General features: G+C 55.0%; 1 protein-coding gene across 2 annotated transcripts; it reads left to right on the top strand.

Moving 5' to 3' along the window:
• Window positions 1-1,248: 1,248 nt before the first annotated feature.
• Foxn4 (forkhead box N4) lies at window positions 1,249-19,517 on the top strand. 2 transcript variants are annotated; one of them, XM_028854741.2, is made up of 10 exons: window positions 1,249-1,334; window positions 10,385-10,530; window positions 12,124-12,248; window positions 12,344-12,454; window positions 12,694-12,821; window positions 13,331-13,357; window positions 13,842-13,873; window positions 14,666-14,902; window positions 16,526-16,918; window positions 17,866-19,517. In XM_028854741.2, exons 1-10 carry the CDS (start codon window positions 1,249-1,251, stop codon window positions 18,120-18,122), a joined length of 1,542 nt encoding a protein of 513 aa, XP_028710574.1. In that variant the 3' UTR covers window positions 18,123-19,517. The 2 variants fall into 2 exon arrangements, with proteins under 2 accessions (XP_028710574.1, XP_028710573.1); XM_028854740.2 differs by having other exon boundaries at window positions 12,335-12,454.
• Window positions 19,518-26,893: the final 7,376 nt, after the last annotated feature.

The raw sequence follows: 26,893 nt of genomic DNA, 5'->3' as shown, positions 1-26,893 counted from the left end.
AGCGGGGCGGAGTCCAGAGCAACGCGGGAGCCCCGGCGGGCCGCTGTCCCCAACGGCCTGCGCGGTCCCGGGCCCTGTCGCGGTCCCCTGCGTGGCACGGGCTCAACTTTCTCGGAGCCACAGGTGGCCCCGGAACATTCCCGGGGCTGGTGGTTGGGGGGCGGAGAGGGGGGACCAGTACTGTGCGTGCGCCTCTCTCCCCTCCTCCGTCCGCCAGGTCCCCTGTCCACAGCATCTGTATCTCAGCCCTGCCCATCATCCGCACGCATGCTCGCAAAGTTGGAAGAGGGGTGTCGCTCCCCCCACCCCACCCCGTAACCGCCCCACCCTAGGTCCGGGAGCCCCAGGGCGCACGAGGCTGAGCTACTGGGACCCGCCCGCTGAGATCCCCTTGACCCTGCCCTGTAAGTGACCCCTGGGGAAAAGGAGGGGAAAGAAAAAAAAGCGCCCCCCCCAACCCCACCCCACCCCCAGGCACTCTACCGCGCATGCTCAGAGCTGGACAGCTCCAGAGAGGGAAATTTAAAAACGGTTTGAGCTGCGACGGTGGCCAAATTGTGGACAGCGAGGGGCGAGCGCAAGGGAGACCCCCCTGCCGCAGCGCCGCCCCCAGCGCTCCCAGGACCCGCTCCAGGTACCACAGCGCAGCCCGTGCTGCGCACCCCATCCGACCCACAGGAGCCCCAGCGGGGCTGGAAGCTGCCCACGCCTGTTTCAGGCCTGGCTTGGAGGACTAAGGGACGCCCCTGGAATCTCATTGCATGCCGTGTTTGTGGGTGGCCGGGTGGATGGCGTGGTGCGTGGACTGGTTTCCCAGCACCCGCGTCTGGAGTCTCCTCCAAGGCGGGAGCCCCGCGGATGGTTCCCCGGGTCCATCAAGTCCCACTTTGCTGATGATCTCATTTTCAAGCTGATCATAGCTGAATAGCGGTGGAGAATAGAGCTTGGAAGCAAACGGAGTTCTTGGGTGTTCTTCGGTTTTGCCAGGGCTTTCCAAAGCTCTGCGTTTCCATTTAGGAGCTCTCCCTCCCCCTCCCTCGTCCCCGTCCCCCTCCTCCTCCCCCTTGAATTTGAAAGAACTTGGAATTTCACCCATTCTCCTCACTTGGCTCTTAAATTCCTGTAGGATTTTCCCGGGATTGTGACTTTGTGAGTCGCTTTCCGACTGTGGGAAACTGTGGGTCTCTGCCCTGCCCACATCGGTGCTAATGGGAACTTTGTTGTATCTTTTTCCCCCCCTCTAAGGAGATGATAGAAAGTGACATCCCACCCAAAATGTCAGGAATGATCAGAAGTTCGGGGCTCAGTCACCACCGCTCTCCGCAGGAATTCAGGTGAGGGGTCCCCGTCTGTGTGGTGGCTGAGGCGCCTGCAGCCTGGATGGGAGAAAGTCTCAACTTCAGAGTGGCTCTCTCTGCTTGGCGCGTCCCCTCTAAGGGAGAGTCTCTCCTGGGTTCGACTGTGGGCAGCCTGGGGACAGCAGCAGCTTCCCACCCAGTGACCCCAGCAGGGGCTCTAAGAAATGTTCCCCCCACCCCAAAAGCGTTCTGGAAAAAAACTGGTTTCCACCCTCCGTGGGTGTTGGGAGTTTGTAGGTCGGGACTCGTGAGTTCTTCGCCGCGCTGTGCTGTGTGTGACCTTTAGCCAGCCCATCGCCCCAGCTGCCGGGCCTTGTTTTCTCCTCATGTAAATGAATGATGCTGTTGAATTAGATGGTGGCAGGTTCTCTTTGGAGCTCTATGGGCCAACTCGATGGAAAGCGGGGCCCAAGTTAAAATGGCTTTCGAAACAGAATCAAAGTTCAGGTGAGGGTGGGGAGCATGACGGGCCTTGCCCCTTTGTGGGAAAGGCGTTGGAAGTTCAGCCCCCCCCAAAAAAAAAAAAAAATCAAAACCTTCTTTACAGGTGAGAGAACCCAGGCCCAGAGTGGAGCTCAGTCAAGTGTGCACAGCCTTTGGGAGGGAGGGAGGAGGGAGGAGGAGGAGGAGGGAGGAGGAGGAGGAGGAGGAGGAGGAGGAGGAGGAGGAGGAGGAACGGGCAGGGTGCTCTGGGAGAGCCTCTCCTCCTTGAGATGGGGTAGCCTGACCTGGTTCCCAGGGCCCTAAAGCCAACCCCATGCCTCGGTGGAGCAGCGGGGCCAGGCTGGGGGTTACCCTGGGAAGGCAGGCTGTCACCTCAGATCAACCCTGTTTACCCAGGGGCTGTCTGGGCCGGGGGGCCACTGCTGAGGCACCAAGCAGCCTCCAATTAGAAGGCTGCTTCTGGACACAAAGGAGGCCAAGGATTCAAACGGCTGTGTGTGTGTGTGTGTGTGTGTGCGCGCGAGTGTGCAGCACCTGGCCCAGGTGCAAAGGCAGTTCCTGTACCCATCATTCCCAGCCTCTGCTGAGTCCACCACTCAGGGCAGAGGACTGAGGCCAGCATCACACAGCCTAGGACCCCCACCCCCCACCCCGGACTTCCTTCTTGCTATTAGAGGTAAATAATCATGAGTGGGGGCCTGTGTGAGCATCTCTGGCTTGGGTAAACCCGGCTTCTCTGGCACTTTCTAAACCTCAGTTTCTTCATCTGTACAATGGGGCACCTGCAGCATGGAGTTGCTATGGCAACCAGCCAGCCCTCTCTGGCTCGGCCACTTGCCCGTGGTATGATGCTCCTGGGCACATCACCTCTGAGCCCTCATTGGCTTAAGACAATGAATGGACAGTAGAAACTACTGTAAAATTAACAAGACACCCAGCCGGCCCGGCACAAACCCAGACAGCTCTACCTTTGCTCTCCAAGGGGGAAGACCTCGAGAGGGTCCGTTCTCCCCGGGGCTGGATGTAAGAGCTCAAAGGCATGGCTTCTGATTCCACCTCCATAGAGTCGCAGAAGGGTCAGGGAAGAGAGCAGGAGGAACAAAGACTGTCAGTCAGACATACGCCAGTTCCCATAGACGGAGGGGTCCCCTGTCTTCAGATTCCTGGCTTTAAAGTGAGCAGGACTGGGGTGTCAGGGAGATGGTTCTGTTGTTGTCGTCGTCATCGATAAAGGTGCCTGTGGTGCAAGCTAGTGAACCGAGTTTGGGCCACGGAACCCACGGAAAAGGTGGAAGGAGAGAGTTGCCCTCTGACCTCCACATGCGTGCTGGGCTATGAATGTTCCCCCAGATAATAAAAAAAAAGAAAATTAAAAATTTAAATGGGGCATAATTAGGCTGCCACAAAGATGAGCGGTAAAGCTTGCAGAACTCGGGCTCCTTCACTAGTTATCGCTGCTTCCAACCTGGCCGTGCTGGAATGCGTGGGCGCCAGAACCACAGAGGGCCCTCGGGGAGTGTGGAGATGGGATCCCTGAGTCGGGATGCACACGTGCCGCCTAATGGAGCTCCTTTGAGGCTCGGGCTTCACCTCCAGGCCAGCGCAACCCAGAAACTGTCTGCAGCACTGGGCACTGCCCAGCTCTAAATCCAGGGGAAGACAGACAGACAGACAGACAGAGCTCCCATGGTGGGGGATGGCCGGTGTAGCCCACTCACTGACCAGCTGGCAAGTGGGGACTGTCAGCTCTGATCCAGAGGTTCCCGGACCCAGCCCGGCACACCCTTCCCACCTGCAGTCATTCATCCCCTAGCACCCCCCACCCTGGCCCCCCAGGACAGCTAGTGCATCCAAATGGCAGGACACCTTAACCTTCACCACAACGGCTGAGGTTCAGGCTGTCACCTCTTCTGCAGCAGAGTCACAGTATCAATGGTGACCAGCTGTCCCCTAACCACCCCGTGAGGGCAGCGTGCCTGTGCCGACCTGGTAAGGGAATGACTCGAGGGATCGGCCAGGGTGAAATGCTTTAGTCAAGATGATGTGGGAGTGACAGGCCACATAGGGTCTCAGACCTGAAGTTGTCACACACCCCGTGAGCACTGTGCACCTAAACTCCCCATACGCCACTAGTAAAGAACATATTACCTCTCCACCGTGTGACACCCCCCCCCACAGTTACTCCCCCAGATCCTCTTTGCAAAATGGAACCTGAGACCCAATCAGCAGGCTGCTGTTGGGGGGGGGGGCGTTGTGCCTGCTGCAGGCCAGCAAGGCAGTGAGCCAGCTTGGGACAGTGCTTGCTCCTGGCAGGGACATTTTTTAATTACTCTGCGCTGGGAGCCTTTGCTTCCAGCAACTCCCATTTTTCTGCCTAAATAATAGCCCAGGAAAAGTTTATGGGCTTCTCATGTGGGTTTCTATGTCTCCAGGGACTGCTCCGTGGATTGGATCTCCCAGGCTGTGAATCCAGACACCTTGGGGGGGGGGGGCCTTCATGCAGGCCACAAGCAGCTGCCTGGTCCTCCGTCCCCCTGGGGCTGATTGGCCGTTAGTTAACTTTCAATGCCCACATTCCGGGAGGGGAGGGCGTTGCTGGCTGCAGCCAACGGCCCAGTTCTGGGGCAGCTGTCAGGGGTCAGTGGCGGAGGTCTAGACGGCCAGCCGTCCCTCACTAGTCTCTCTGACCCCAGAGCAGCCGGAGTGCAGCTCTGTCCCTCAGCAGCCTTGAGCCTCGCTAGCTCTAGCGGGGTTTCTCCTTAGCTCCGAGGGTGGGAGGGAAGTCCACTCCCAGAATGCTGAGGAACAGAGTTCTTAAGTACCTACTGGGTACTAGGTGCTAGGTGCTTTCTCAGTCCCAGCAAGTGCGTGCCTACAGCGACGACCCTGGCTTCGTCTCCAACTACAGACAAGAAAACTAGGGACAGACAGCAGCACTTGTCCACAGGCTTATATTCGTGGAGAGGACGGAGGAAAAAAAACCCTGAGCAGACGCCTCAACCTTTGGAACTTAGTTCAGAGAGGTCAGAGGTCAGACCCAGCACCTTCCCACCGCTGAGTGGGAGATGAGCAAGGAAGACGTGCTGGTGTGTTCTCAGGCCCACACCCACTCATGGTGCTCCATGGAGAGTCCTTGCCCTGATCACTGACTTCCCAAAATGTCAGGGTCTGCCCTAAAAAAGTAGACGATCCGGGCACGGGAAGTGCTCCCCCCCCCCCCCCCCACAACACACACACACACACACACACACACACACACACACACACACACACACACAGTGGTTTTCTTCAAAGGACAGAGAGTGGCTAGTCCAGTGTTGACTGGATGGGTGAGCGGACAAAATACTTCATAGTGATGGTCAACTGTGCAAGAGTCTCCTGCTGGGTGTGGGTGTGGACCCTTGAATCCCATAAGGGGAGGCACCACCCACTAGCCGTAACTCCCTAGGTAGACTTGCAGGGCGCATTAACATCTCAACATCTACGTACTCCACCCTCAAGGTCGTGTATTGAATAGCAGCCCGGCTACTGTATAAACAAGGAAGAGAAGCAGCCTTGCTGAGGTCCTATCCTCCCAAACACATACACATGTGTGTGTACACACACGCATGTACACACACACACATGCACCACACACGCACGCACGCACGCACGCACGCACGCACGCACATATGCACACCAAGTCAGCTATTCTTCTAGAGGGGAACACTAGCCCCTTCTCCCCCACCCTTGTCTTCCAGGGAATCTTTGAGCATGCTAAGTAGCATTTAATTTTCTTTCTTTCTGCCAACTCTTCTGAAGGCTGTCACAAAAGGTATGTTAGCTGGGTAAACCTGACCCTCCCAAGCTTAATCCTGGAGACTGGAGAGGAGGACCCCGTTTGGGCCGATGTAACAGTTTCTCACCAGCCACAGCCCAGGAGGGTGGGGGTGAGGCTGTGAGATCAAGGTGAGCTGTTGCCATGGGGGGATACCTGGGTCTGGCCCCAAGGGAGTAGGAGCTGAGCATCTGGAAGGTGGGCTGCATTTACGTTGAGTGCCTACTGTGTGCAGAGACCTGTCCTGGGCTCTGCGGCTCTTCCTGTAGAGGAGACAAAGTCCCTTGCTTCAGTACTGGGAGCACACAGTAGGCGGCTCAGCTCCTGTCTTAACCTTCTCACCCCTCCAGACCCTCAGGGTCCCCAGAAACCTGGGTGTTGCCTGCCTTAGCTGGGGACTCTAGCAGGGCTCAAGAGAACAGAGGTTTGTAGGACTGACTTCGGGGGGGTCATGGAAATGGGTGCCTGGCAGGGAGGTCGGGTTACACACACTGTGAGCAAACAAAAGGCACGGGGGCCCCCACAGAAAACACAGCAACACGGCGGAGACATTGGAGGCCGTGGCAGTGACATCCACCCTACCCAGTACTCGGTGTCCCTGCAGCCTCGGGGCCCATCACACACTGCTCCCGGGTCAGAGTGAGGTCAGCCAGCCAGAGGGTGACTCAACCCCACAGGACAAGATAAGGGGGAGTCCCCCAAATGTAAGAGGGAACACGGGCTGAGCATTAACTGCAGGTGCCCGAGTCCCGTGCCCAGGTGTAGTGACGGCCAGCTGGCAGCAGGTGCATGGGTAGTCAGGTGGCGGATGGTGGTCATGTGGGAACGAGATGGGTCAGTGGGATATAGAGCCCTGGCTGCCCCGTCAGAGGGCTGGGGGGAAGAAAGGAAGGATGCTTTGCCTCTAAGGCTGTCATCCCCATTATGCAGATGTGTAAACTGAGGCTTAGAAAGGTTCAGAAGCATGTGACTTCACCCAACAGGAAGGGTGAGTCCCAGAGCCTGTCAGTCACAGGGATAGAGACTCCCAGAGAGGAGATTGGTGGAGGGGCGCCGGTAGGAAGAGCTGGTCTTGGGTGACTTTTTTTCTGCCCCCCTGGAACTGGCAGGCATGTGGGCATCAGGGACAAGGTGACCCCAGGGTTTCTCCTCACTGAGAAACAGGGGAGATGGTGGACAGGCTTGCAAGGCCCGAGGCCAGGCTTTCACTGTCTCCTCCCATCTTCGTCCGGGAGAGGGAAGAGTTACTCTGAGCTGCCACAGATGCTGGCTCTTGGACTCCTCTCTCAGTGCTCTGCGAACGCCCTCTCGATGGCAGGAGAGATTCCCAAACCGCCTCTCCTGACACCCTTACAGACCAGCTCTGTGGGTCTGAGGTGCCGCTATTCTCGTCCACACCCACTTTACAGTTCGGGGAAACCGAGGCTAGGGATTAAGTGTTCTCCTGAGGGCTGGTGGCAGGAAGCCGGAGTAGTTCCCCAAATCAGGAGTCTCTCCTATAGCGACGTCCTGGACCCCCAGTTTACACTCCTTGAAGCCCTGGGAGGAAGTGAGGCTGGGCAGGGGTGCCTTCTACGGGGGTTGGCGAGGAAATCTGGAGGGCCCTGTGCAGCTGTGAGGAATGGTACCCATTCCCCTTTGTCCTCCCATGCATCTGTCCCTGGTCCCTGTGTGATGAAGAGAGGAGGGGACAGGATTTGGAGCTAGTGGACTCCTCCCACAGTGCTCCATCGAGGGAGCGCAGCAGGGTTGGCTGGGCTGAGCAGGGCTGGTGCACGGAGACAGACATTCTGGCTAGGGGTGGGAGAAGGAAGGAGCGGATGGCCTTTCGCATGCCTGAGGCAATGGGGGTGTCACAGACCCCTAAGACGAATACCAAACCCCCAAGAATGGAGAGCAGGGCCCAGCTTGTACCAAAAGGTGACTGCAGACGATCTCGTCTGGTGGAAAAGGACAAGTACAGCAGAGACCAGATTTAAGTCCTCGTCACCGCAGTTGCATGCAAAGGGACTTTTACTGTGCTAGCCTCAGTTTCCCCATCTGTAAAGTCAGCTGTTCTGCTCTCTGTAGCCCTCCTGGTGCTCAGAGACGAGGAATTCATGGGGGCAGAGGGCAGCCTAGCAGAGCCAGACCCGACTGACACTCCCACGTCTGTCTTGGAGTCAGTGACCTGGGCTCTCGGCCTCTTTCAACCAGCCATGTGGGAACATAAAGGATGCACTGGATGCTCACAGGGCCCGGGTCCTGAGTGAGCCCCAGGGGGGCTAAGCGGAGAACGGTGAGCTACAGAGGAGCAGCGGGGAGCACCACCGAGCTGAGGCACGGGGCAATGTGGCGGTCCACAGAAGAATCCTCCGAGAGGAGCCGGAGGCCCGAATGATCCTGCCCTGTCCCGGTTGAGACTGGGACCATGGTCTGTCTCCCTGTGACAGGGCTTCCCTGGACCAGTTTAGAGCACAGTCAGGGGACCTGGGAGGGACCTGGGAGGGACCTCCTGGGTGAGATACCCAGAAGGCAGTTAGGATGGTCTCGGGGAACGGCAAAGGCGGAAGTGAGGGCCCAGGCTGTGTTTGGCTGTGCTGAGCTGTTGGCAGTTGGGCACACTGTGGTGACCAAAGAATGCAGGGAAATGAGGCCGCCACCAGGACAGCACTACCCCACCCCACACCTGCTCCGCTCCGGTGAAGCACCTATGAGAATCGTTTCCAGGAGTCTTCACCGGAAACAGCTCACAACCCAGGGACAGACAGCCCAGGGACTCAGTTTCTCTATATGTAAAATGGGGACAGCACAGGGCCGGACTTCAAGGGTGTCCCCGTGAGTAGAAGCGGTTAGCGGCAGTGGTCGGGCTGTGTGTTTGCTGACTCTGAGCCTGGCTATTCTTAATTGCGATGCGAAGATTGGTACTAACAGCCGAAAAAGAAATAATGATCACAGTGCATGTGTTGGGAACCAGGTGCTGTTCAGGGTTTCACAGGCTGGACGCTCATGACGTCCCGTGACAAGGACAGTTGTCTGTGATTTACAGGTGAAAAGCCGAGGCACAGAGAGGTTAAGCAGGTGACTTAAGGGAATCCAGGATGAGAATCCCAAGCTTGAGGCCCTGCCAACTGTGCACGCTGCTTCTTGGATTCATCCCTGGCAGGTTCTAGACCAGGTCAGCGTCCTGGAGCCTTGCAGAGTTCCTGCCTTATGAAATCTGAAAGTCGGGACGTGCCTCTCCCTCCCCCGCCCAGTCCTAAGCAGAGCGGCATGGGTGATCGGGAAGGCGTGGGGCTCTCCCAGGCTTCCCTGGGAGGCTGGCTGGCTCTGGGGTGAAGACAAGAGAGTGGGGTCAGCCCCTCCCTTTACACCGTCGTCTCTGGGGGCCTCGGGGACAGATGGCATGGCTCAGGCCAGGGCCAGGACTGTCAGTCAGATAGATGAGTTATGAGCCGGCCAAAGGGGTGGCGGTCGGGAAACCACAGAAACAATAGCACCGAGACTCGGAACAATGGGGGCCACGTGCCGCAGGGGCAACAGTCGTTGGTGGCACAATGGGCCACCAGAGGACAGCAGCCGGGCCAACTGTTGCCACTGACATGGACCGGCCGGTTTTCAAATGATTTCCAGGCCCTGTTTTCCTACGAGGCAACCAATGGCCAAGGTAGCCGAGGGTCACCTGACCGTGGCTTCATGGGCTGCGGGCCCAGGCCTGTGACAACTGAGCAGTGTGGTCATGGCAACACTAACTGTGGCTCTGGCACACAAGGGGGCAGAAATGGGAAGGGAGAGAGTGAGCTTGGAGGTAACAGGGATGTCAGCAAAGGAATGACTGGCCAGTGGGCCACATAGGAACCCCCCACAGATGCGGGAGGAACCTAGAGGCTGTGGTTCTAGGGCACGGGTCCCCCCCCCCTCACTCCACTCTTCCCGAGACCCGTCTCACGTTGGTTTAAACTCGAGGGCAGGGTGTAGGTTGTGGTCTCTTGGCCACAGAGCAGACAGCTCTCGGTGCTGAGGAGATCGGGCTGGGGTGTGGTATGGGCGTCCCAGCACAGCACACACAAGATGCCACCACAAAGCTGTTGGCCACATAGCACATGGGACTTCAGGGCTATCAGAGTCATCCTGCCTGGCACGGCTTCTTTCTTTCTTTCTTTTTCTTTTTGTTTTGTTTTCTGAGGCAGGGTTTCTCTGTGTAGCTTTGCGCCTTTCCTGGAACTCACTCTGGTAGCCCAGGCTGGCCTCAAACTCACAGAGATCCGCCTGCTTTGCCTCCTGAGTGCTGGGATTGAAGGTGTGCACCACCACCGCCCGGCGGCTTCTTGGCTTCTTTCTACAGAAAGCGATATGTGTACTCCATGCATGTCTTTGTCAGCCTGCTAATGACTGTAGGCCTCGTGGTGCTCCAGGAGCTGCCTGGGTCACAACACCTGACCTTGACCAAGGGACTCATTGTGATGAACCTCAGTTTACCATATGTAAAACCCCTTTTACATATGCACATACCTTATTCCAAGGGTTTGGGACCGGAAGTGTTTTAAATTTCAATTTGGTGGTTTGTGGAGCCATCTTTGCTGAGGGACCAGAGACAAAAGATGGAATTCACGGGTGTCCTGCCTGTCTCACATGTCCAGCAGGAAGGGATTTATATGCACTGTTTTCATTGTACCCACATTTGGACGGTGGCCCCCTCAAATGATCCAAGGTGTGGAGTTTTCCACTGTGGCAGGATGGAGGTACTCAGTAAGTTCTGGATTTTGAGGTTTTGTGTTTGGAACAGACTCCTGCCTCCCATGGGTGACGATGACCTCCCCGGGGACCTGCAGTCGCTGTCTTGGCTCACAGCCGTGGACGTGCCTCGGCTGCAGCAGATGGCCAGCGGGCGGACAGAGCTGGGTGGCCCCAGTGTGCTGCGTCCACACCCAGGTAGGCTCAAGGGGAGGAGGGGACCCCTGGCCCTGCCACTAGCCTGCTGAGTGGCCCCAGAGAGGTCCCTCCGTCTCTCTGATCTCTCTGTCCATCTCTGTAAAATGGGGAGAATCCCGTCTTTCTGGGAGCAGGTCCACACTTCCTTAGTGGTATGAAAATGGCATGCCTCACACTTTAACAGACTTGTGAGGGGCCAAATGCGAGCCGAGGCCCGGCCTTGCAAGTGCTGAAGTGGGCTTTAGATTTTCTGAAGGCCTAAAGCCTTTGCTGTCCGGCCCTTTAGGAAACGAGGGTACTGCCCTCTGTTCTAGAAGATTCTGAGAGAATCTTGGCACCTAGTAGGTGAGGTGCTCTGTAAATGACAGAGAGTTGTAATCAAAGAAAGTAGACTGAAGACGGCGTTGATGGAGAGCGGCAGAAAAGCCACTGCCGCGTGAGAACAGGGCGGAAGTGGACATCAGTGTCTGGCAGGACGGCTCTGTGGGCAAATTTTTCTTGAGCACTGTGCACAGCAAGCGGCCGCTGATGCCCGTCTTCCATGAAGGACCAGGAAATATTTACTTTTGAGACAGGGTCTCCCTAAATATCCCAGGCTGGCTATGAACTCCAGATCCTCCTATCCCGGCCTCCCGAGTGCTGGAATTATAGGCGCGCTCTGCTGTACCTTTGCTAGAAATAGATTGTTTTAAACTTTTTAATTCATAAAGTATATACGTTGAAGCTCTTCAGTATAGACGTTGATGGTGAAAACCTAGCCACAGACTGTATGTAAACAAATAAGTATGTGCCAATAAAACTTTATTGACAAACCAGGCTATGGGCCAGGTTCAGCCCACTGGTCAGTTTTCTAACTCTAATCTAGAGCCCTGTAAGAGAGCTATGCAGCACTGGGATGTTCCTGCCCCTCCACTCAGATTCCTCATCTGTAGGGTGTTGCCAGTGGTCCATATGGGAGGCATCTTAAAGCTGTCAGGGTTTGGTACATGGTAAAATAAGTCAGGGCCCAGCAGCCTTTTACAGGTCACTTTTACTTGATTAGAGGTGGTGCAATGAGACTCTGTGATGGATTAGTAATGTCTGTCACAGACCCAGCACTGGAAGCAGATGCACATCTGTTATTCTTGGGCTAATCTTTGGCAGTTTAGCAGAGCTCAGGGAGGAAGAGGGGGATAGATACTCTTGTATCTAAATCTAGAGCTCTCAAGGAACCATTAAGCCTTTGAGGAAATGAATAAATTGGTGCTTTAGCCCATGAAGGACAGGAGCCAAGGTGGTCTGTCATCATCATCATTATTGGCTCACATTAATTGGGATTTTATCACGTGCCCAATCATGTGCTGAATGCTTGGTTGGCAGCATCTCATTTAACAGTCACAACTTTGTAAATAGGTGAGGGGTCAGTAGAAACGGGGACCCTGAGGCTGGCCAGGTGACACAGGTTATAGGAACCCCACCGCTAACCACCACATTCCAGAAAAGGGATTTGGAAGCGCTTGCTGCATGCCTGGTCCTGGGGTGGAGGGTGGCCCCCATCCCCCACTGTGGCCACCATTTCCAGCAAACGGCTTTCTCTGTACCTTCCTCCTGCAGGTGCCTTGGCTGGGGCAGCAGACCTGAGTGTGGGTGCGACCCCTCGTCCCCTGCTCCGGGGCCAAGCTGCCATGGCCCCCAGAGGCATGCTGGGTTTGGGCCCCATAGGCAGCCACAGAGCCAGCGTAAGTGCCACTACACGGCTGGGAAAGACGGCGTGCGTGCGTGCATGCATCTGCCCCTCCCTGACCTTCTGTCTCGTCCTCTCCAGGCTGAGCAGATGAACCAGTTCCCCATAGGAAGCCCGTCATCCTCGGGCCCACAGGAAATACCACAGCTGTACTCACCTCCGACCCCACTCCAGTTCCCTCTGCCTCCAGGGTCCCAGCAGGTACCACAAGCTCGGAGATGGACTCTCCTGAATTCACTCGCCTGCACCCCAGGCTCGCACGCATAAGATCCCCTCCATGCCTGTGCCGCTGGCACCATTCATGCCTTGCTGGGGACCCCGGAGCATCTCCAGGGTTGAAATCCCTGCAGTTAGAAACCGGGCTGGGGTTTGTGAGTCACCTCTGCTCCGTCTCACCTCCGTTCTCTCTCTGCTGCCTGGCCCCGCCTCTTCCTGTGAAGTGCCCTCCTGCAGGCCTCTATGGCGCCCCGTTTGCAGCACGCCCTTCCTACCCACAAGCCCACATGACCGCACATCCATCTCAGGAGCTGCACCCCAAACACTACCCCAAACCCATCTACTCCTACAGGTGAGGTCTGACGACCCGGGAGGAGGGGGGCACAGGGGCTGCCACCGGGGCACCTTAGGCAGATGGGAGAGGTGACCTGGCGCCCCAGGGAACCCCCCCAGGTGGGACCCACTCTTAGGAGGGACTGGCATGCGGTCAGCTGACCCCGGATCAGACTGGTTCTCCATCCTCACGGGCTGGATGGCTTGGCCTCTGTGAGCCTGTTTCTTCTGATTAAAAAGTCAGTTGCAGAAATGGGGGCGGAGGGTGTGCCTTGGGCTTTGGGTGGGGTCGGGGAGGGAGCACCTGGGATGAAGTCTAAAAGCCCATGGGAGTGGGGTCAAAGGGCAAGAGTGATTTCTCAGCTCACTGCAGTGGCTGGGCTGGGAGAAGGGTAGGGAAGGGACAGGCCCGGGCCCAGGGAAAGTGCGGAGGAAGAGCTAACACTGGGAGTGTGGAGGGGCTGGTGCCAGCAGAGGGGTCTTAGGCTGTCACCTGAGGCCTGTGTGTGGCCCCCACCTCTGGTCCAGCTGTCTGATCGCCATGGCCTTGAAGAGGCAGGCGATAGAGCGGGCCAGCCTGGCGCTGTGAGCGAGGATGCGTACGAGGTGTCATGTGAGAGGGAGCAGGTGTCCCGTACGTGTCGGAAGGGGCTAAGGGGGCGTCTGGAGGGCGGGGTGGGGGGGAGGGTGCCGGTCAGGGAGGGCGGAGGAGCACCTGCATGCACGCGACCACCCTCTCTCGCGATCGCCCGTATTCTCCCGCGGCCAACGTGCTAGCACTGCCAGTAGCTTCCTCTAGCACTTAAAGGCTGAGGCACTTACGGAGCGCCCCACTTCGTTTAGCCGGTCTGCGGCTGCCCCTCAGGTGCCCCAAACCCCCAGCTAGGTGCTCTGGGCCAGGCAGCTTGGAGGCCGCCGAGAGCAGATGGTGACCAGAGAGCGAGAGAAGAAGTACAGCAGCGTGGCCCCACAGCGGCTGGTGGTGTGCCACAGGTCGGCTCGACCTTTAACCCCAGCAGACCAAAGGCACTGCACGCAGAGGAAGGTCAGGAAGCAGGCGGATCTCTGTGAGTTTCAAGGACAGCCTGGGCTACCAAGCGAGTTCCAGAAAAGGCGCAAAGCTGCACAGAGAAACCCTGTCTCGAAAAGCAAAAAAAAAAAAAAAAAAAAAAAAAAAGAGAGAGAGAGAACGGGGCTTTTGAACTGGGTTCTGGTGGATGAAGCGGAGCTCGTCATGCGCCTTGGTGTCGAGAGCAGAGGGCCCAGCCTAGTTATTCAGCACAAACTCAGCAAGACAGCGGGATGCCAAGCACCTTCACCAGGAGCCTTTGCTGGCGGGTTCAAAAGGACTTAGGAAGAACTGTCCATCTCTGGAGCATGGTTGGCCAATAGCCACCCTGTAAACTTCAAACCCCAAAGAACAACGGGCAGCTAGGAGTCCCATATCCCAGGCTCTTGGGCCTGGACAGTGTCCCGAGTAGAAATGCTGGACCACATGGGTTGGGTGAGCTGGGTCCCAGTGTCCGGTTGCCTAGCAATGAAGCGGTGAGCCTTTGAAAGTGATTTGCATTGAACTTACTGGGCAGCTACATAGCCCTCAGCATCAGTGTCCCCTAATCCCTACCCAGTGGGAGAGGAAGAAGAGGCATTGCTGAAGCCCTGGGCTGGGGTCCAACTCCAGGTCCGCAGCTCCCAGGGCAGGGCCTCTTGCATGCCACAGCCCCCACCCAGTCTTCCCTGTCCTCACCACAGCTGGTATTGTGGATGGAATCCCCTGTGTCCTGCCCTGAGAGGCATGAGTTTGAATGTACCCAGACAGGTAAAGAATTGCTAGGGTAGCGGGGCGGGGGATCACCTGAGGAGTCTACCGGGCCTCCATGTGCCCCCCACAGACGGCGCCCGACGGCTGGAAGAATTCAGTAAGGCACAACCTGTCACTCAACAAGTGCTTCGAGAAGGTGGAAACCAAATCCAGCGGCTCCTCCCGCAAGGGCTGCCTGTGGGCCCTGAACCTGGCGCGCATCGACAAGATGGAGGAGGAGATGTATAAGTGGAAGAGGAAGGACCTCGCGGCCATCCGCCGCAGCATGGCCAACCCGGGTGAGCGCCCCCCCCCAACCCACCACTCACATGCACCCGCCACCTCCCCAGCCTCCCGGGGCTCCCTGCCCCTGTCTAGAAGCTGGCAAGTGCAGGGACCTGGTGAGACGTGTGAAACGCCGCCGTCGAATCCGCCATCCCTGTATCTCTCACTCCACGGCTCTGGGATGGTATCAGACTGGATATTGGAAATAACCAGAGGGCTGGAGAGATGGCCGGGTGGCTAAGAGCACTTCCCGGTCTTACGGAGGATGGAAGTTTGGTTTAGTATCCACGTTGGGCGGCTCACAACTGTCTGTAGCTCCAGATACAGGGCATCCGGCATTTTTTTGTTTTCCTGGCCTCTGCTGTGGCACACACATGTGGCAGAGAGAGAGAGAGACAGAGAGAGAGAGAGAGAGAGAGAGAGAGAGAGAGAGAGAGAGAGAAATATCTTATGTAAAAGCTGACCATGGCAGCATGTGTCTGTGAGCCCTGTCCTGGAGAGGCAGAGATGGGAGGATCAGGGGACAAGGCTTTGGCAGAAACTACCAGGGAGGCCCAGCACGGCACTCATCCCAGGGCTCCCGGGCCTGGGTCTCAGCTTGCTGTGAGATGCTGGGCTGGTCGTCTGGCCTTCTAGATTCTCATCTCTAAAGGGGCCTGGCTAGATCTTAGGCCCCTTATGGTCCAGTATCAGCATGGTGCTGCATCCAGGGAGACAAAGGCAACAGCCAGACAGGAGTGATTCCCAGGGCTGGGGAGATGGCTGAGTGGGAAAAGAACGTAACTGCAGTGCGAGACCCGAGTTTGGATCCCCAGAACCCAGGTAAATCGGACATGGCAGTGTGCATCCGTAATCCTAGCGATCCTTTGGCAAGGTGGGGTGATAGAGAAGGGTGGTGAGCTGACCTTGGGAGACCTTGTCTCAAGAAAGCCGGAAGGCAAGGGCCCACACCTGAGACTGTATTCTGATCTTGACATGGGCTCTAGGGTACACACGCTCACTTTTTTTTTTTCGAGACAGGGTTTCTCTTTGTGGTTTTGGTGCCTGTCCTGGTTCTCACTCTCTAGACCAGGCTGGCCTCGAACTCAGAGATCTGCCTGCCTCTGCCTCCCGACTGCTGGGATTAAAGGCATGTGCCACCGTTGCCCGGCTACAAGCACACTTTTTGGAAAAGAGTGATGTCTGTGCTTTGCTTCTTTCCATTCTCGCAGAAGGGGATCCAGCTCTTAGCCCTCAGCAAGGGTTTTCAGTGTTGTTTCTATACAGAGAGTGGGAAGGTCTCCGTAAAGATTAATGACCTGGCTTTCTCGTGGGACCTTCTTCCCTGCCTCAGCTCCCTCTTGAAGGCTGGTGAGAGTTCAGCTAAAGTCTTAGGGCCACAGGTCTGCGCTGTAAGGTCCTATCTGGGGGAGGGAGGGTGCTGTTAGGAGTTCATGGCAACTCCCATTCCTTGAAGGCCTTTTAATGGCTTGGGATGGCATCACATCTCCATAGTAACCCTGTGCAGGATGTATCATGCCATCTCAGAGAAGAGGAAACAGTCTAAGACAGTTGCTAAATTCTCATGGGTGGTACACAGGGACTTAGGGCCTGGTGACCGCAGGGACTTCTGGGTGACATTTCCTACTTGTCTGCAGAGGAGTTGGACAAGCTCATCTCAGACCGGCCGGAAAGCTGCCGGCGTCCTGGCAAACCAGGGGAGCCCGAGGCCACCGTGCCGACTCACGCCACCACAGTGGCCATGGTCCACAGCTGCCTGGCCACCTCCCAGCTCCCGCCAAAGCCACTGATGACCCTGTCCCTGCAATCAATCCCCCTGCACCACCAGGTCCAGCCCCAGACACACCTGGACCCAGACTCCCCGGCACCAGCTCAGACCCCACCACTTCATGCCCTACCCCATCTCAGCCCAGGGCCTCTCCCGCAGCCAGCCATGGGGAGGCCTCCTGGGGACTTCCTCAACATCAGCACCGACATGAATACGGAGGTGGATGCCCTGGACCCCAGCATCATGGACTTCGCTCTACAGGGTGAGGTGTAAGACATGGGGGGTTGGGCGGGGTTAGGGGCGGAGATGGGAGCCCAGAAGCACTCTGCCTGCACCCCCCCTAGCATCATCACTATAACCACCACCCCACCTACTAAACACATAATAAGCACCTGCTGTATACCAACTAAGCACTTCCTAGGCGTCACCTGCCACCCCAGGTCCTCATTCCGCTGATAAGGACACTGAAGCAAAGAGAAATCCAGTCACCAGCCTAGATCCCCTGGCTACTCACTGGGCAGATCTAGGATTTAAGCCTCCTATCTCAAACTTTTCTTCAGCAGTTGCTTCAAAGTTATACACGCGATGTCGGGGGGGTGGGGGGGGTGGAGTCACACTGCGGCACAGTGTCCCCCTTCAGTAGGTCAAGGGTAAGAAGATGAGTGCATAGACATCCAAGAACCAACCAAGGTATTGTGTGCATCAGCGAAGGCTCCCAACTCATCCAGCCCCTAACACGCATGTGCCTGCTGGGTTCCAGCCCTGTGTCCTGCCCCTCAGTAGGGAACAGGACCAGGTGGCGGGAGAGCCAGCCAATAGGTCTGTCACAGCCTAAAGGCACATGCCATGTCCCTGCTCCCCTCTCCCTGGAAGGGGAAACAGTGTTGTCCTCTGGGCTTGAATCTCAGTGATGCTGCTCAGTGAGAACCAAATAATTTCCATTCATTATCCCTGGCCTCCCCTGAGAGGTGGGTGTTGGGAGCATCTCCATCTTACGCTGTAGCTCAGAGACTAAAGTGGCTTTCCCAGGGACACACAGCAGCGGGAGGAAGACCAGGATTAGAACTCTGCTTCCTCTCCGCTCTTCCTAACAACACACAGCCTCGGACATCACACACGACCTTTTCCCTTGTTCCCTAAAGAGGGGATTTGAACTCAGGGCTATTTGGCCCTTAACCAGCTCATCCCCGGTGCTTTTGTCTTTGCAAGGTAACCTTTGGGAAGAGATGAAGGAGGACAGCTTCAGCCTGGAGACGCTGGGGGCCTTTGGAGACTCCCCACTGGGCTGTGACCTGGGGGCCCCAAGCCTGACCCCCGTCTCTGGCGGCGGCGACCAGACCTTCCCTGATGTGCAGGTGACAGGTCTCTATGCTGCATACTCAACCCCAGACAGCGTGGCCCCGGCGATGGGCACCTCCGCTCAGTACCTGGGTCCTCCAGGGAATAAGGCCATAGCTCTGCTTTAGGCCACCGGTCTGGAGGAAGGCACCGTGGCCACAACAGTGTCTCCAGCCGCTGGTGGATGAGGAAGTCCCAATGCTTAGTTCCTCCTGCTCTCCCCATGCCACCACCAGACACTTCTGGGGCACCCAAGTCAGAAGCATGGGGGGATGTCAAGCACCCCACCCCACCTTCTCCTGCAGGGCCTGAGACAGGGGCATGGCCGTGTTGAGGTCTGGCTCCCGGCAGGCACTGGGTGGTCAGCGGCCCACCTGGGGGCACAGCAGTGTGTCAGAGAGACCCAGGAGAGAAAGCTCTAAGCACACATGCTTTCCCAGGAAAGCAACCCCTGCCTGTGCCTCAGAGAGTGGCCCGAGGCAGGAAAGGGCTGGGCCAGTCTTGGACCTGCCTTGGAGGTAAGACAGTTGACCTCTGCCATGGGCTCCTGCCCACCACTCCTGGAGTTTCCTGTGCTGACCACTGGGACCATGTGTAAATGTATTTATTTTTATTGCGACCCCAGCTGAGGTCCCTGGAATGAGACTGGGCAGACTCCACACCACTCAGCAATCCTGACTCCCTAGTGACCCCGAGTTACATCTCCAGCCTGCTCAGGCATCAGTCCCGGCAGCCCTGCCGTTCAGAGAATGAGCAAGCACTTTTGCTACTGGGAAGCACCTGGCCGTTTTCCTACTAGGTCAGATCTTTCCCCCAGTGTTTAATCATGGCTCACACCTACTCCTGGGGACACCCAGGAGGGGAGGTGCCGTAGCAGCAGTGAGTTTGGAAGGGATCCCAAACTGTGGGCTGAGAAGAGGAAGAAAAGAGAGACCTGTCTGTGCCAGGTTTGGGATGTTCGTGACAAGACGAGAACCTCCAGCCCTGAGCGCCCTGAGCCCTGCACAGCGTGGAATATTGGTGCCCTCTCCTGCCCATATCTAATATTGTGCTCTTGTTCCACGACTGTTTTTTCCAAGCGAGGGTTCTGCAAGCAGGCGGGTCTCTTTTCCACCTTGATGCTGGTCTGACCCCACGTCTGGAAGTTCACACCCTAGGGCCAAATGTTCTGAAGAACCAGCGTGTGGGCCAGTTGTCTGGAAGGATGATGCGAGGCCTTGTCTTCAAGGGCCGTCTTCCAGGCCTTCCCCTACCTCCGTGGGTGCATCCCTGTCTCTAGACCATGCAGCCCAGCCCCTCTGGCCAGGCTTGCTCAGCTGCTGTGTGCTAGGGCTCTTGATAAGTCATGGTGTTTAAGTGTTAAAACCCTGCATCCAGGCAGTGCCAAGACTCTGTAGTATAGTACCAAGTAACTGTCTACTGTCAATAAAGGCCGAACAGCAGCAGCGTGGCTCAGTATAGACAGCGGAGACAGACAGACAGACAGACAGACACACACACACACACACACACACACACACACAGCACAGGAACCTGGCCAGCCCTCTGACACCACATTCCCACTGGATCTGAGCCTAAAGGGGTGGGGTCGTCAATGAAATTCACATGGCTGGCATTGACTGTCCCTCAGAATGCACACTTGGCAGGTAGTGTCTTGGGAATGAGTTGTAGACAATTGTCAACTACTCCCAAAGCGGCGGCTCAGAGAGTATTTGGGGGTGTTGAGTCTTCATGGGCCAGCTTTAGGCTTGAGTGTGGCTGCTCCCGCTGGGGACAGTGTGGGTGGGGGAAAGACTCCCACCTTCTCTTTTTTTTTTTTTTTTTTTTTTTTTTGTTTGTTTTATTGAGACAGGGTTTCTCTGTGTAACAATTCGGGCTGACCTCGAACTCACGGAGATCCTCCTGTCTCTGCCTCTCGAGTGCTGGGATAAAAGTGCTGGCCACCACAGCCCAGCCTGACTCCGCCTTTTCATCACCCAAGACATGCCAGGCCAGGGATGGTCACTACCATGAGCTCATGCAGCCCTTGGGGAGGCCGTGGCTTAGAAATTAGGGCCCCATTTCGCTGGTGAAGAAATGGCAGTTTGGACAAGCCCAAATAACCCGCACCTGGGACCCTACTCTAGCTTTTGAACCACACCCCGAGACACAGGCTCAACCAACAGAGACATCGTGTCCCCACCACTCCTGCGACTCATTGATGGTCCTGCTGCCCCGCTGATACCATCACCTTAGCCCAGGGAGACCCCTGGACTTCTGGTCTCCAATAAGGGAATTAACTTGCCACTTTGAACTACTATCTTATCGAGCATACAATGTTACAATGTTACGTGGATAAACTGGGGCTGGAGAAGCTACATAAGAGGATGGAGGTGCACCAGTGAGCGGCACCAGGTCCTGTTTATCCACTGGTTTAAAGAGGCTCAAACCTCTCCCCGAACTGACTCCTGGGTCTTTAGAGAAGGACTAGAGACCTGCTAACCATTGGGAGTGGACTGGTGGGGCCAGAAAGACTTCTTCAGACAGTCCTGTGGTGTGATACCAGGCCTCGGATCTCCAAGCCTTTTAGTTCAAGGACAAGACAGAGACCAAATGAGCAGCCAACACGACATATAACCACTCAGTGGCTTCCCGCCCATCACCCCCTTCGGGCACCTTGTTCCCTGAGCTGTGCTCACCTATCCCTTGGCATAGCCCTCTGCTCACCCAGCAGTGTGCCCAGGGACCGGCAATACCAGGACATGGGAGCCATCGGCTTAGTTCTGGGGACTGTGTTTCCCTGCTTAACATGTCCTTGAGGGGTGTTCAGCCCTCACAGGCATCCTCAGTGGCCTCTACCTTGATGCTCCCACCTTCTGGAACTGGCCCGCTTCTCTGAGTAAACATGGAAGCCTGGTGTCGCTGTGATGAAGACCACGGACAAGAGCAACTCGAGGAGTAAAGGTCTTGACTTACAGGTCACTCCTTCACTGAGGAAAGACAGGGCAGAAACCTGGAGGCAGGGGCTGATGCAGAGACCATGGAGGGTGCTGCTTACTGGCTTGATCCTACGGCTTGCTCAGCCTGCTTTCTTATTACCACCCAGGACCACCTATGCAGGATCACATGACCATCCCGTAGGCTGAGCTCTCCCACATCAATCACTAATCAAGAAAATGCTCCTCAGACTTGTTTATGAGCCATTTGGATGGGGGTGTTCTCTCGGCTGAGGAAGGTAGCCTGGGTCAAATTGAAGAAAAACAATTAACCAGTACACCTGGGCACTTGCCAATGACTAGTAACTTCCGGGCCCTTAGCATTCTGGGTAAGATCCAACTCTCAGGGCTGGAGACATGGTTCAGCAGTTAAGAGCGCTTGCTGCTCTTCCTAGAGAACCAGGATTTGATTCCCAGCATCCACAGTTCCAGAGGATCCGACACGTTCACACAGATATACATACAGACAAAAACATCAATGCACCTAAAAATAAATCTTTTTTTAAAAAAGATATATATAATCAGAATGGAGCAATAGACCAGGGGCAATTTATGTTTTGCTTGGCCCAGGGACTTGCTATGTAGGCTAGACCATTCTAGAAGTTATGATCCTCCTGCCTCGGGCTCTCCAGTGCTGAGATGGCAGGTAGGCACCCTTATGCTTGGCTAACCTGAGTTAATAGCAAGCATCCTGCTAAATTTAAGAACAAATCTAAGGAAGGGAGTGTGGATCCAAGGCAAAGAGCACGAGAAGTCACCGGGGCCATTGCTGACACACCAAGGCAGATCCAAGGGCAGCAGAGCCCAGAGTGTTCCCAAGCTCTGCCTCAGGGTAAGCCAGGAAAGGACTGACATGCCCCAGTCTCCTCCAAGCTGAGGGTGAGCCTGGCTGCCTCTGGGAAGGTCTGTCTCCACCAGGCTGGGTCTGCCTTGGGAGTAGCAATATTGAAGTGGAATTGAGAGAGGTGGGAGAGAAGTGTGGGAGATGATGGGGTGGGCAGGGAGGTCAGGCAAAGCTCTGAGCATCAGGGGCCCCGACACAGGCTGTTGGCTTCTGCGATGTGTGAACTTGGAGTGTCTCTTGTGTCTTGAATACTTGTCTCCCAGCTGCTGTCGCTATGATGGGAGACCGTGAAACTCTTAGGAGTTGGGGCCTGGCTGGCAGAACGTCCTAGGGGTCGGGACATGGAAGGTTCCTGGTTCCTGCTCCAGGGAGAAGTGGACATCCTTGGCCACACTTCCCACTGCTCTGCCTTGCTGGCTATGATGGGCTGAAATCACAAGCCAAAACAAGTTCATCTTTTCCGCCGTTTCTGTCAGACATTGTGGTCACAGTGTCAAGTGACAGACACCGCCGGTTAAAAGGTCCAGCTATTTAAAAGCAAATTTTTAAAAAGTGTATGTCTTGGTATTTCGCCTGTATGTATGTGTATCACACATGTGTGTCGTAGCTGCAGAGGCCAGGAGAGGGTGCCGGGTCTCCCGAAACTAGAATTATATACAGTTGTGAGCCAGCAAATGGGTGCTGGCCATCAAACCTGGTTCCTTCCGAAGGTCAGCCAGTGCTCTTAACTGCTGAGCCACCTCTCCAGCCTCTGGCGACTTTTGAGTTTAAATCACCTTCCACCTCTTTGGATGGTTATAAGCAAATCACGTGAATAAAGAAAAAAAAAAATGAGACTCTCAGAAAACATGTACGGACCTGGCAAGGATGTGACGGTGGAACTCCGCAGCTCTGCTGGGTACCGAAAACCCTGGAGAGATTCCTCTAAAAGATAACAGAGAGCCGCCATAGGAGCTGGCGGCAACGCTACTTCGGGATCCAGACCAGAAGGAATGGAATGGGAGATCCAGCACCGGAAGGGACCTGTTCTGCTCCCCTCACCATTATCCACAAGAGCCACAAGGCAGAAGCAACCTGCAGCCTCCCTGCAGGGCTGTGTCAACTAATGTTTGCTAGCTACGTGATGGAATATTTTTCGGCCTTTAAAAAAGGATATTATGGCGCATGTCATAATATGGAGGGACCTTGAGGACATTGTGTTCAGTGAAATAAACCAGTTTGAGTTCAGCGGCGAGGTCCCCAAATTCATAGCGATAGAAAATATGGTGGGGAGGGGCTGCAAGATCAAAAAGTGCTAACAAGTATCAGGTTGGGGTTACCTCCCCTGACTTATGGGCTTGTGGTGTCCTGTAGATGCCCCCAACCAGATAACGCAGGCAGCTGCTTTGCTCCTGGTTGCCCGCCAGGACCTGATGACAGATCTTATTGTTGAAGTCGCCACATGGAGGAATCAAGCTGGTACTGACCTGGAAGTGTCCTTCGCCCTGGCTAGTTTGGTCGAATCAACAATGTCACTCATCTTTGAACCCTGTGAGCCACAGCCAGCCTGGCAAGATACCCCAAAGGCACAACAGTGGCGGGACCATTATGGAAGTAACCAACGCCTTTCTAGTCAGATTTAAGGCATGCTCCTCAAGGCTGAAGTCATGCCCGGAACTGTTAACTGGGTCAAGTACCACAGGAAGCTGATAGGCCCCAGGGAAGAACCTACTTCTATCATCTTGCTAAATGGACAAGGCATCAAACTGCCCTCTAAAGAGTGACCCTACATCCATGATGAGTACAGCTGCCCACGCCCTCATCGGAGACGCTTCTTTTTGCAGTGGGCAGCAGCCAACAGAGTCACAGCTTGTCAATGTGCAAAGAGCAAGTGACTGTGGCAAAGCTCAGCTCTAAGACATCTGTCACAGCCCCTCACCTCAAGGATCAGTGTGTGTGTGTGTGTGTGTGTGTGTGTGTGTGTGTGTGTGTGTGTGTGTGAAGGGGGTGTGGAGACGGTAAGATCCATGGTGTAATAGAGGATTGTGGCAAACAAATCTTTCCCATCATGATAGACACATGACACATGTGAAGCCCTGTAGCCGGAAGTTTTCCTGTGTCCCACAGCCGCTCAGTCCCAAATAAACACACAGAGGCTTGATATTAATTACAAACTGTTTGGTCTATGGCTCAGGCTTATTGCTAGCTAGCTCTGACCTCTTAGCATAACCCATTTTAATTAATCTATATTTTGCCACGTGGCCGTGGTGTTACCCGTCTGCCAGCAGATATCTTGTTCCTCGGGCAGCTGGATGGCATCTGCCCAACTCTGCCTTTCTTCTCCCTCTCTCTCTGCTTGGATTTCCCACCTGACTCTTATTCTGCCTTACCATAGGCCAGAGCAGCATTATTTATTAACCAATGGGAGCAACAAATATGCACAGCATACAGAAAGACCGTCATCCCACAGCAAAGCCACATGGCTACACCACCAGGTCTGAGCAAGATCAAGCCAGTCAACATTCTGAAGGGTTGGGAGGTCAACGCCCAGCCCTAGTGGAGGGAACTATTGGCAAACAGTGGCTGTTAGGGGAGGAAGCATCAGGACTTGTTTCTGCGATGTGGACCCTGGGAGGCTGCCATATTTCCAGGATGGCCCCACATCCAGGTATATATGGGTGGAACTAAGTGGATACATTGGGTTAAAGGAGGGGGGAGAGGTGGGGAGGGAGAGAGAACATGAAGCTGAGAGGGAGATGTCGGGGTGGCTCTGATAAGAACTGGGGGAGAGAGAATGGGCGTGGATTTGATCAAAACATGTTTTATGTATACATGAAATACTCAGAGAATAAATAGTCTCTTTGAAGGAGTGCTGGAGTTTGCTTCTCAACATGAATGTCCTCAGCTCCACTACACACTGGGAACTGGTTAAGATGAGTCCCAGGTAGGAGGGAGGTCACTCCAGGTAGTTCAAGGCTAGCCTGGGCAACATTGGAAAAGGAAAAGGAAAGGCTAGCACAGTAAAGTGTATGGTATATATTTTATCCAGACCACCCTGTGTCCCTGTGTGAACCTCTAGGAGCCTGGTGGCTCTGAGCCTGATTTTTTTGTCTGTTTGTTTTATATTTTGTTTTTTTCTTTTCTTTTTTTTTTTTTTTTTTTTTTTTTTTTTTTTTCTTTTTTTTTGGATCTGAGAACTGAATCCAGGGCCTTTGTGCTCTACTACTGTGCTAAATCCCCAACCCCCTGAGCCTGGGTTTTGAGAGAATGATGATGAATGGCCTCCTCATAGTTGGAGCCCATTTAGGCTTCATCCAGCAGGTCTGCATAAGAGGATGATTGGACCACGGCCCGAGTACCAGATGTCTGAGATGGTCTCCATTTGGCTGTGCTGGGGGGAGGTCTTTTGCTCCACCCCTTGGCATTTCTTTAAAAGCCCTAGGGGCGAGACCTTGGGTGCAGTGGATAAGGATCCAGGTCCTCCCTAGGCTATTCTGCGTTTCTCTCTGTTTCTCTTCTTTATTTCTACCTAATTCTCTTATCCTCATTCCTCAAGAGTTCCTGGGGTAAAAATAAATGTGGGAGCTGGTCTCCCACACACCTCCATCTCACAGGTTTATCCATGAGCTACACAGGACAAGACCAGGCCTGGCATCAGCCAATGGCCATCTTGTAAGGTCCTGAACTGGGCTACAAGGCCTCTGTCCACACAGAGGTAGTTGGTCCTTTCTTCCCTCCCCTGGGGGTAGTGACTGAGTCCCCTAAGTGGAAGCATTGGCCTTGTCAGGGACCATGGAGCTTGCAGCGGACTGCCCACAGGCCAAATGTCAGCGTCATTATAGTGACAGCAGCTAGGTGTGTGTCTGGAATTCAGCTGGAAGCTGCCTAACCCCCCTCAGCCTTCCAGAGCCTTCTGTCAGCTTCCTTCCCTTCCTGGGTATCTGGTGACGCAGACCAACATGAAGAAAACATTAACTGCTGCCTCTAGGCTGAGCCATCTGAGGAAGAGGCTGCTGCTTGTAGCAGGAATCTTAAGAGGTCTTATTAATAAAAACAAACCTGGAGCCAGGTATTGGGGTGAATGCTGGAAGATCAGAGAAGCAGAACAAGCCACAGCTTCCTCACCTTGCCAATTCCTCAGCTGATCCTGTTTCCTCAGACTGGAAGCCTCTGAGTCCTCATCCAGAATGAATCTCAGCTGAACTGCTGCTCTAAAGCCTAAAAGCTTAACCAGCCAAAAGCTTCTAGTTCCTGGTTTCCGTGCCTTATATACCTTTCTGCTTCCTGCCATCACTTCCTGGGATTAAAGGCATGAGTTACCATGCCTGGCTGTTTCCAGGGTGGCTTTGATCTCACAGATCCAGGCAGATCTCTGCCTCTGGAATGCTAGGATTAAAGGCGTGTGTGCCACCATTTTCTGGCCTCTATATCTAGTGGCTGTTCTGTCCTCTGACCCCAGGTAAGTTTATTAGGGTGCACAATATTTTGGGGGAACACAATATCACCACAGCTGCTCCTCTTCAAACTAGGGAGAACATTTTTAAAACATAAAACAAAACCGTGAACAGGTTCCCCATAGGCCCCCTGGATTCAGGCATCCAAAAATTACCAACACATCTGGGTCTCTCCCTCTCTCTGTGGTGCTTCCCTTTGTGTGACAGGTTCTCTCTACCCAGCGGTGCTGGAGAACTCTGTTTGACCCACCCCTGGGAAAGATGCTGGACCGGATTAAAAGCAATAGTTCTTGTTTGAGAGTCAAGAATGCGCAGTCCCTGTGAGTGGGTAAGCTGTTGTGAGAGGGCCGGGTTCCTGTTCAGGGTGGGGCTGTTCAGGGACAGCCAGTTCCCAAGTGTAGTTCAGATGCCTGGACACGTCACATCCCTGTTGTTGGACAGGCGTGGGTTCAGCCTTTCCAGTCGCAGGGGGACTCAGCCTCTCCGGGACTGAGACACCCTCCCTCAGCCAAGGGCATTTTGATTGTTCTCCAAATTTACACTTTCAGCAAGTTGATGTCCATATCCCCAAAACATCCTGTTAGTGCACTTCCCAAGGGACAATGCCAAATGCAAATTCTCGACTGAGGAACATCGCAGTGTGCAGG

The sequence above is a fragment of the Peromyscus leucopus genome, chromosome 23 (genome assembly GCF_004664715.2).
Source record: "Peromyscus leucopus breed LL Stock chromosome 23, UCI_PerLeu_2.1, whole genome shotgun sequence".
Taxonomy (NCBI): domain Eukaryota; kingdom Metazoa; phylum Chordata; class Mammalia; order Rodentia; family Cricetidae; genus Peromyscus; species Peromyscus leucopus.
The sequence above is the reverse complement of the archived record's forward strand: the minus strand, read 5'-3'. Positions and strand labels throughout refer to the sequence as shown.